This window comes from Ascaphus truei, chromosome 21 (genome assembly GCF_040206685.1).
Source record: "Ascaphus truei isolate aAscTru1 chromosome 21, aAscTru1.hap1, whole genome shotgun sequence".
Lineage (NCBI taxonomy): Eukaryota > Metazoa > Chordata > Amphibia > Anura > Ascaphidae > Ascaphus > Ascaphus truei.
Window position 1 is genome coordinate 7,604,249 of NC_134503.1, and position 11,329 is coordinate 7,615,577.

At 46.1% G+C, this 11,329-nt stretch overlaps 1 protein-coding gene across 7 annotated transcripts in view; it reads right to left on the bottom strand.

Moving 5' to 3' along the window:
• Window positions 1–10,790, bottom strand: part of CACFD1 (calcium channel flower domain containing 1) — a 14,521-nt gene extending 3,731 nt beyond the window's left edge. Inside the window, exons 1-5 of one of the 7 annotated variants that reach the window (XM_075578825.1) lie at window positions 10,704–10,790; window positions 9,705–9,860; window positions 3,995–4,067; window positions 2,706–2,831; window positions 1,634–1,741 (exon numbers count right to left, since the gene is read on the bottom strand). In XM_075578825.1, the coding sequence (XP_075434940.1) occupies window positions 1,634–1,741; window positions 2,706–2,831; window positions 3,995–4,067; window positions 9,705–9,828 (431 nt within the window). In that variant the 5' untranslated portion in view covers window positions 9,829–9,860; window positions 10,704–10,790. Of the gene's footprint in view, window positions 1–1,633; window positions 1,742–2,705; window positions 2,832–3,994; window positions 4,068–9,704; window positions 9,861–10,141; window positions 10,171–10,396 lie in introns of those variants that run through there. The other 6 variants (XM_075578824.1, XM_075578823.1, XM_075578822.1 and 3 more) reach the window with 6 other exon arrangements.
• Window positions 10,791–11,329: the final 539 nt, after the last annotated feature.

Genomic DNA, 11,329 nt, shown 5'->3' on the forward strand with positions numbered 1-11,329 from the left:
AACGGAATGCAGAACCAGTTTGAGGTAGGAATAGCCGTTATGTAAAAACCCCCATTTGGGTGGGTGGATGTGTTTGCAAAATAATTGGAGTTTAGGAGCAGAAGAGATAAAAAGCTGCTTCTCCTCCTTATTTTCCAACAACAGCCCTAAATTTAGGAATGTGATAATTATATGGTCACAGAAAACCTCACCCCAGGAGTGAACCCAAGTATAAAACTTATGTAATAAAAACCTGTATTTTCTTGTATTTAGGTATCCGTATCAATAAAATGGTCAACCCCTCCTGGAGGGGCGTATTATTATAATTTTCTGTAAGCCAGCCCATCTAGGGGCATGTATTATACCCCAGGAGGGTATAAAGATGATGTGTTTGTCACTGTATGGCAGAGACAGCTCTGCATTGAGCTTCTTCTCCTGTATACTCGTAATGAAATAAACTTGATTCAACTCTGAAAAATATTGAACCCGTAACCATTGTATTTTTTCTCGCATTCACAATGGATAATTACATTTTTTGGTTTCCTAATGCAAAATCCCCGGCTAAACCCACAACTCCACCAGGGTTGCCACCACTCTGGTTTGACCCGGGGACTACGGGTTTTGTCACCGGGCTCCGGGGTTTACCCAGTAAACCTCCGGGTGGTGGTGTTCGGCGGCGGCGGAGTCCTCCTGGCATCTTCCCCGGCAAGTAAGTCCTGTCAATGTGGCCACGTGGCATCAAATGGCGCCACGTCAACAATTGCGACCATATTGACGGGTTGCTGCGGGAGATGCCGGGAGGATGTTGGAATGATGCCAGGGAGCCGACCACCGCCGAAGGCAAGCACAACATTTTAAAATGTTGTCTCCGGGTTGGCCTTCAGTAGAAGGTGGCAACCCTGAACTCCACCCATCATAGCTTCACTGCCTCTGAGGTCCTTAAGTGTTCGGTCGAGAGCCTCTAATGCTGCGTGTGTGGGACATTGGGACATCGTGTCCCTAACTATGATCTCACACTCTTGAAGAGCTATGGGTGCTCCTGTATTTTTGCTAGTGTTGGAAATTGGATTTTCAGGGGTGACCAAGATTAAGTGGGAGCCTGAGGGTTGTGTGATGGGTTCATGTCATTTGTGATGTCATGGCTGATGTCATCAGTGAATTGTATCCAAACATAGACAAAAATCTGCTGCTTGATCTCAGGAAGCATCGTGCAAAACGTGGTTACGGTATCCTAAGAGGTGTCCAAATGCCTAGCGGACAGACAGAAGTGTCCCAAATATATAGTGGATACACTCAATATGGCATTTTACAGCAAATTCAAACACAAAAGAACTACATGACGTGTATGCAGAGAAACATTGGAACAGCAGATTATAAAGCGTTGACAATGAATTACAGTGCGTTATAAAAATATTCATTGATGCCTATTTAACTTCAGTGGCCAGAGGTGCCTGCAACACATTGCCCTAGGCAGCTACTTAAGTCGCTTCACTGTGACTTGTGCTTGCTGTCACCTTTGGCAGTGACAGGGCTAACGAAAGCAGCTCAGAAAGAACCCTCCCTTTAACATCAGGGAAGGAGCAGCATGTGAACTGCTGCTGCAGACTTGTTCTGTATTTAGTTCCAGGTTAAGTTCTTACACCGCCCTCCTTACTTTTTGCCCAAGGCGGGGAGACCGTACAGCACTCCTGCTCCGAATGCAAGAGCATTGCCAAGGAAGGTGGTCAATGAGAAACTGAGAATGACAGGGAACACCGCCATCCTGTGGGGAAGAGAAAGAAACGCACACTGACATGCGCTCGGCAAGCAACATGGTCTGCCCTAAAGTGCAATATAATGGCCTGATTAGCAGGCTCAAAATGCTATCTGTTCAGTCTCCGTGACGGCAGCCCTGGGCTGTTTAAGCAACAATATTTAGAGTATGGTGCCATCTACTGGAATACCAAGGGCACGCACACACTTATTGACTTAACGTTTCAGTTCCTACCGAGACCTTTCTCAAGGTATACATACACACTATATTAGGAAATGCCTTAGGCTGCGTCCCCGCTGGCGCTGACCGCGCTCATGCTTGAGTGGTGACATCAGTGGTGGCGAGTGCGCGGGGGGGGGGTGCATGGGGGGGCCTATTGAGCATGCTTCAAACACTTTTTTTTTTTTGACTTGCCAAGCTTGGTAGAGCGTACGTACCTGCGCATGAGCGGGGCCGTGAGAATTCACATTGCACGAAGTAAACTCGGCAAGCGCCGCCACCTTAGCGCGCTCAGTGCTAGCGGGGACGCAGCCTTATAAAGCTACGCTTATGGTGCCAGCAACAGTGATGCGGCGAAGTCAGACTGCGGTCGCTGGAAACAGCAAATTGAGATGACTTCCAGCGATCGCAACCAAGCCGTCGCTCCGTCGCGCTTACTATAAGCGCACGTGACTGCGGCAATGCACTTGTTTTGACGCAACGCCGTTGTTGCCGGCACTATAAGTGCAGCCTTACTCATCACTTTCCTCAGTGAGTAACAAACTCTATTTAGTATCAAATCTGTATATTTTGTACAGCCTGCGGTATTTCTCATTTTGTTCAGTGAATTAGGGTACGGGGTCCAAATGAAAAGTTATTAAATGATGTAATATGAAGCAAATGGTGAAGGCTGTTCCCTGGAACGATGAGCGCAATATTTCGAAGTCGGAATACGCGATTTGCAACGCAAGAGGTGAATAAAAACAGAACATACCCGCAATACAATACGGCTTTTTGCCATGGTTTCATCTTATCGGTTTTTGCAGAAATGATCTGGGCAAACTCAATGAACTGGCAGCAGAAGGGCACCTCGCAGAGGAACAGGACGAACGCGTTCATCCTAGGAAGGAAAGCAGAGAACCCGTCCATTAAGCAACTGCCCAGGAACCAAGCTCTCACCTAATGTGACGCTAATCACTTTACATAGTAAGGACTGTGCGCACAGCTGTGCAAGAAAAGAAACGCTCATCTATAGCCATGGCGATTTTTTGTTAAAATGTGCACTCTCCTCTATATCTATCTATATATAGTAGATTATATATGATCACCAGGGTGTTCATAATACTAACACTGGACACAAATGAAGTCAAAAAAGGAAATTGTGTATTTATTTATTCTATATAACACGATAGCTAAGAATCTGCGAAGAATACCATTTTACAGTGCATGGAACTGCCTGGAGAGAGGGAGGGAATGCGGGAGGGAGGGAGGGAATGCGGGAGGGAGGGAGAGAGAATGTGGGAGGGAGAGAGGGATACACATACATACACTAGAACAGGGGTGCGCAAACTGGGGGGGGCGCGATATTTTTTTTCCACTTCACTGATTTCCTTTCCCCTCACTGAAACCCACTAACCAGTGTTATACCGTAATACCCCATACTTCAGCCCCTTTTGCTGTCATTACGAAATGTAATCGAAGTGCCACACGTGTATATCCATGTACCTAACTAGTAATTAAAAAGCAGGAGGCTACTGAGTTCTAGTTACCTAGAAGCATTTATTTAACAGCTTCTAATTAACTACATGTTCTGCTACAAGGGACTACTTATGAGGCCTGAGACTATAATGATGTCATGAGAAACCATGACACAGGTACAGCTTTTATAAGCCACAGCGAGGATTACATTGCATTTGTGTGATGGAATGTAGATTGGTCTTGGTAGGTTTGCGAAACCTTTTAATATGCCACCGTGAGTATTAGTCATGTAGGGATGTACAAGACCTTTGTAAGACCAGACCTGGAAAAGGAACACGTGTGATCAAAGCATGGTCTAGGAATCATGCTCAAGATGATTCAAGGCCTGAAAAGAACCCCTTTCAATATCAGCACTTTTGAATCCACGTACTAACCACAGCAGAATGCTGATGCCTGCCAGTGCCGAATAAGTCTGTGGTGCAATGTTAAGTCCTGCTGAGGTTTAAGCATTTAATGGCTCATACGGACCCATACGAAGAGTTAAGGTTAGGAGGTTTGCATGTACAATTTGCTCCATATACTTACATCATCCATATACCAGCTGCTATATTCAATGGGCTGATGGTGACACAGTTCCACAGACCGGCCATGGCACAGGCTGAAAAACAAGAACACGCAAGCTGAGAGCGCTTGGAAAACACGACGCTACGGCCATTTCAACGGAGGACATCAAGTCTGCTTTGCTTGGTCACCAGGAATGAGTCTGGGGTGAGCATTCCTTCCTGCTCAACGGCTCAGCACAGGACTGGAGGGATTGGACCAGCCATGTGTCTCATTGCGTAGGCTCAAATTGATAGATCGTGTGAAAAAGAAGAATTCCCTGGATTATACGTGTAGCAAAACGGTCAAGTCGTCCAAACATGCACGTGACATATGTTGCTGCAAGAACACTAGTAACTTAAAGCCAATCGTATTTGGCATTTTCAGTAAGGTGGCCTAACATTATTAGGGACATTCCTTTTACTGAAGGGTGAAGTAAGAATGAAGTAACTGCATGTATGAAGGAAAAGCACAGTAATAGATAGATTTAATACCCAATATATATTTGGGAAAGGTCTGTCTGGTTGCTAGGCATTTGGACACCTCTTTAGATATAACCACATTTTTGCATGATGCTTCCCGAGATCTAGGAGACAGATTTTGTCGGTGTTTGGATACACTTCATGACATCACCAATGACATGATCCCATCACACAACCCTCAAGCTACCACTTACATCTTGGTCACTCTGAAAATCCAATTGGTAACTTTAGCAAAACCACAGGAGCAGGCGTTCTTTAGGAGGGCGAGATTAGTGTTTGGGATGAGAGTACAAAGTCACACACACACACACACACACACACGCAGCATTAGAGGCTCTGATCGAACACTTCAGGACCTCAGAGGCAATGAAACTTATGAGTGGAGCTGTTGATGTTTTAGCCAGGGGATTTCCTATTAAGAAACTAAACATTTTAATTATGCATTTATAAATCTCAGTATTTTTTTTTTTTTTAACCCCGAGCAACGTCAGCTACTTTCAACTAATGTGTCTGTGTGTACTGTATGTACACACACACACACACACACACACACACACACACACACCAATTGAGCATTATTGAAAAAGAAGCCAGCCCTACAGAATTTAAATAGGCATTGTAGGTCTCCACTATTCATGAAACTTGCATGGGTTTCATTACATGCGATACACCCACTCTTCTCGGCTGACAGCACACAGCAGGGGAGAGAGCTAGATATTATACCCAAGCGTAACATTAGCTCAGTGAGGAGGGAAGGAGAGGGTGCAGGGCTGGGGAAACACTGTCCTGGCAGGAAATGTATGTCCAAAATAATATAATCCCAACGGATAGAACCGAAAGGCTAAAATCCAAGTATCGCCATGGTCAGCAAAGCTTATTTGTTGATAGCACTTCTGGTATCCTGGGAAGCTTAAATCTGCTTTAATTGACCTCACATTGATGGACAAGTCTGGAATTACTTTATGGTTCCAGGAGCATACGAGTTTACGCTCCATCTGCAATGGCAAACACGGCCAGTCCCGGCACGCAGTCCTCTAACATCAGGGGCGCTCAACTCCAGTCCTCAAGACCCCCCCCCCCCCCAACAGGTCAGGTTTTAAGGATATCCCAGCTTCAGCACAGGTGGCTCAACCGAAGACCTGACCTGTTGGGGGGGTATTGAGGACTGGAGTTGAGCACCACTGCTCTACATCACTTCTTCTCCCTAAACGTTCTCAGGTCACCGCTGACCCTTTCCCCGCCTGTTGCAGAGTCAGAAGTAACAAGCCGAGAGAGTTGCTTTGTGGTGAAGACGCACCTTTGATGTGGGTCAACCCAGTTTAAATCCCGGCGTCACGGCTGCGTGTGTCTGCAGGCGAGGTTTAAGTGGGGTGGGGGTTCATTATTCAATGAATGCATGGTTGAGCCCTGCGTAAATATATGATTAGCTTTTATTTGTATGGCACCAACATATTCCGCAGTGCAGTACAATGTGGGAGGGAGGACTATAACATGGCAAGGGTTTGTCCATACACATCAGGACTCTGCACAGGGTTGGGCAAAAATATAAAAACCTATGGCTCCTAAACATTCTGTCTGGCCCCTGAGTGTGTTGGAAAGGGGGGGGGGGAGGTGGCCATCACAGCACTTCCCACACCTCCAGCCCTTCCTGGAGGCGGTTCAGTGTGTCAGTGTGCATTTGTGGTGCACACACACACACACACGTCGTGCTGTTGCCAGTCGCAGTGGTGATTGACAGGTCAGTCAGTATGGAGCTGCAACACAGGCGCCAGGAGAACATTTTTAGGCGCCTATGTTGTTTTTCCACCCCGATTATGCGTTTCTAGAATGAAATTAAAGAAAGACAGGAGAGTGTTGGATAGTTGGAGAGTTGGAGAGGGTCTCATTAAAAAAAGTGGATCTTTAAGGAACTTTTAAATATTATGTACAGCAGGGTGGAATACAAATATGCACCCATATACACAGACTTAGAGAGGCTGGGAGGTCTCATGGGGACAATTAATGGATGACAGGGTGTTTAAGAACTCTCCACCAGCGAGCATAGCACGCACACACACGCTACAGAAATGTAACCCGTGTCAGCTGTCCAACCTATTTATAGGAAGAAGGAGGTATCGGGCCCTGCCTTTGAAGTGGGAGAGCCAAATGTGAGACCCAGGGTCAGCTTTGCATCTAGAGCTTCAAAACTAAGCACGTCCCGGCAGGGCTTTCTTTTGTCTGTAAAATGAAACATTTTTAAACCCGAGCACATTCTTTTACAGAAGGCTTGGAACAAAAAATGGCAATCGGCACCACCAATGGAAAATAGGTAAAATCAGTATAATGTATAATGGCTGGGGAGCAAAGAGGGATCCCTGTAAATCCCCAAATACTGCAATAAAGACAAAAAATATATGTTCCTCGCTCTCATAATGGAAATGTAGCAGCAACACTGAGACTGGCCAAAAAAAATGTATTTTACTGCTCAAAATAGAAAAATTCGCACACAGGTGATTGTACGTCGCAATATGAATGTGCTATATACAAGTTACAAAAAATGCACATGAAAATCCAGGGAGTGTCGATACCCCAATCTACTAAGTGTCCCATGGAATGCTTGACGGGACCGGGCGAGTCCGGATTGGTTTTGGTCTGATAATAACACACGGCCCGGGAGGTCAGCAATTTTTTCATCAATCTCAGTGTTGCGTCTACATTTCTATTATGAGAGCGGGGAACATATATTTTTGTCTATAAGAGATTCAAATATAGTAAAAAAAAAAATAGAAAATACTTGGGGTTAGGCACTCGGTGGCTGAAATCTGTCATCAACTTGTGTGTGTCTGTATACAGCCTGCTACAGCCACTATTATCCAAGCCGAGCAAGGCTAATCCATCATAACAGATGTCACTGCGGACAGGTCAAAATGGATTCTCCAAAGCTACAAGGAGACAGGTTCTAAATCCAATAAACGCAAGCACTAAATTGTGACACCTCACACTCTATTCATACACCTCAACGGCGAGTTTTTATTGTCACAACTTCTTCACCCACAAGGTTCAATACGACAGAGCGGTCAGGAGCTACAGCTAAAACTTCAAGCGTAAAAAGAAGGGCAAAGTGTACACCCTACTTACAAAACAGAACAGTTTTAATTTAAATGGAAGATTAAAAATATCACTTGTGAGCACATTCACATAACTCAGACAAGTCCGCAACCCTGCCGGGCCCCATCATGTCTTAGCATGCAATGTTTCCGTTGCACACAGGGATTCTGGGAAATGACATGTAAATGAGCACAGTGTCTCACTTTTTGCTTCCAACCCATTTGAACATGGAGCCCTATAAACTTATGCCTGCCGCATTACACCGCTTTTGCAGCACAGCCGGGGTTTAAATGGGTGCAAACAATATAGACTTTAATAAGAATTTTTGAAAGACCGATTCCCTCTGTAGATGTCAAACACAAAAACAGGCCAATTACAGTAACTGTGGCTACACAGCCATCCCCAGTCCTTACTAACATTGCACATCTGCTGCTGTGATGTCTTGTTTTTGCTACAGGGTAAAGAGAATAGTCCAGGCACACAGTCTTATCACAAAGTAGAAAATTTAATCCAGCATAAATCTGCTGGATTACATTTTCTACTTTGTGATAAGACCGTGTGCCTGGACTATTCTCTTTACCCTGATACCACTTGGGGACCTGGTAGGACGACCCCCCTTGGTCTGTGGGCACCGGCAGGTGACATTATAGTGCTTCATTAATTGTGTGCCAGATCACCTCTTTCTATTGTTTTTGCTACAGACCATTGTGAGCATGTACTTGAGGTTTCCATATTTGTATGTGTATATTTTTTATATAGTGCCGACAATGCATGCAGCCCTTTAAAAAAAAACATTGTAATGTAGGGGAATATAATACAATATGGGGCCTTATTTTTCGGCGTGCATAGAATAAGGTCCATTAAACATAATTGGCACATGATGGGATTTTTACATGATTAAATCACAGCTCAAAGTTACAAGGAACCCGTTTGAAATCCAGATAAACTGGGACACAAAGTGACGACTCTTTGCATTTCATTCATAAACTTCCATAATCAAAATGATATGATCGTATTAAGTACTGTACGTGTGTTTTTTGACTACCTCAGCAACAGCTGGAAAGATTTGTTTCCCCCCCCCCTCCCCAATATAACCTGAAGCCCCGGATGTTCATGCAAGTCCCCTCGCTGAGCAGACACTCAAAACTCATCTACAGAATGGAAAGGTTTATGAGTATATTCCTTTTAGGAGTATATTCGGTAATGTGTGAGAATCATTATCAATTGGTAACAGCCACAGATAAGGGGGAATTAGTCAAAATACAACGGATTCAGTGGATCTATAAATCTGCCACCATCTTATGCCTGCCAATAAATGGGAATATGCCAGTATCTACTGGCAGACGATAAAAGAATAGTGCATTGTTATATTGTTTGCAAACTTTTACTTTGACATACAACATGAAGTCAGGGGTGTCCAACTCAAGTCCTCAAGGGTCACCAACAGGCGAGCTATTGGGGTTACGTGCTCAATCTGTCCCTACTTCAGCACAGGTGGCTCAATCTTGAGCACTGATTGAACCACCTGTGCTGAAGCAGGGATATCCTTAAAACCTGCTGGTGGCCCTTGAGGACCGGAGTTGGCCACCCCTGCATGAAGTTATACATCTAGTAGTAGGAAAGGGACAGAAGAGAGGCAGATATTGGAGATCGAAATAACCATTTGCTGATGGTTTTTAGGGCGAGGTTACACATCTGCTGTGAGAAACGATGGGATTTAAAGTTTACCTAGTAGAAAATACCATAGATTACATGAGCAGTCGTGAGTATTATAGGGGTTATAAGGTTAGCATCGGTCCAAAAAATAAATAAATCTAAAAAACAAACAATGTGGGACTGGATCTATGGGGCTGGTGGAAAAACCTTGTAATTACATCACCAGACTCAATGTGTGGGGTCTCATTCCACCGGCTGCATGAACATCCCATGATTCCTCTTACGATAGGTATGTATTGTATGTGTCTGCATACTGTAAAGTCACTTCTAGGAAGTGCTGTGTACATGGCTGGTACATCTGTGCATGCTCTCCTTGGGACTTTATATCAGAAGCTTTTGAGGACAGGGGTTGATTGACCTGTACTTCTGTTTTACTATATGACACATTGTTATATAATAATCATACTTACAAATGCCCCCGAGGACCCCAGCTATCCTGCAGAGCCATCGGTACCACCAGCTCATGCCGTCATCCTGGGAGGGGGCGGCGGCAGCGTCCCCCTGGCCTTTCTCTTCTGACTCCACTGTGCTCATCTCACAGCGGCCTCAGGTCACCGTCCCAAGTTCTAATAGGGGAGATGTTACATGTCAGTCACCTCTAGTCCTGATATTTCTATACAACGCGCCTGTGCTAAATATATCAAATGGAAATATTCCTGTATGCTCACTTGCATGTCTTAGACAGGTCTGCAACCCCGCCTTTCACCATTATTACCCAGCGCTTCCACTGCAGCAAGGGATTCTGGGAAATGACATGCAAATGAGCACACAGTGCCACCGTTTGCTTCAAATCCACATAACACGGACCCCTATAAGCATATGCCTGCTGCAATACACAGCTATATACCTGTGCTGCCGGCTCCCCCAGTGCTGTATATACATTATATATATATATATATATATATATATATACACCTTTGCTGTATGTACAGTATATATGTACCTGCTCCCCCGTTGCTGTATATACAGTATATATATATTTATATATACTGTATATATATACCGGTGCTGTATATACAGTATATATCTGTGCTGTATATACAGTGTATATGTACCTGCTCCCCGGTGCTGTATTTACAGTATACCTGTGCTGTATATATACCTGTGCTGCCGGCTCCCCCGGTGCTGTATATACAGTATATATACCGGTGCTGCCGGCTCCCCCGGTGCTGTGTATATACCGGTGCTGCCGGTTCCCCCGGTGCTGTGTATATACCGGTGCTGCCGGCTCCCCCGGTGCTGTGTATATACCGGTGCTGCCGGCTCCCCCGGTGCTGTGTATATACCGGTGCTGCCGGCTCCCCTGGTGCTGTAAATACAGTATATATACCGGTGCTGCCGGCTCCCCCGGTGCTGTGTATATACCGGTGCTGTCGGCTCCCCAGGTGCTGTATATACAGTATATATACCGGTGCTGCCGGTTCCCCCGGTGCTACGGTCTCACTGTCCCGTGTTGTTATGACAATGGGATCCGGCTACACGTCACCCGGGAGCCGCGTTGCATTGTGGGAGGAAACCTCCTGGGGAGGCGGGGCCGCGTCTGTGACGTCACTAGGGCAGTGGATGGGATTTCCCCCCCATGGAACCTGCACACCTGGGAGGTTCTGCAGGGTGTGGGGGGGAACCTCTCTGCTCTGCAATGTGATGTTTGGGGCCTGGGGAGGAGGTGCAGCAGGGTGTGGGGGGGAACCTGTCTGCTCTGCAATGTGATGTTAGGGGGGCTGTGGAGGAGGTGCAGCAGGGTGTGGGGGGAGGAGGTGCAGCAGGGTATGGGGGGAGGGGGTGCAGCAGGGTGTGTGTGGGGGACCTCTCTGCTCTGCAATGTGATGTTAGGGGGGCTGTGGAGGAGGTGCAGCAGGGTGTGGGGGGGAGCCTCTCTGCTCTGCAATGTGATGTTAGGGGGGCTGTGGAGGAGGTGCAGCAGGGTGTGGGGGGAGGAGGTGCAGCAGGGTGTGGGGGGAGGGGGTGCAGCAGGGTGTGTGTGGGGGACCTCTCTGCTCTGCAATGTGATGTTAGGGGGGCTGTGGAGGAGGTG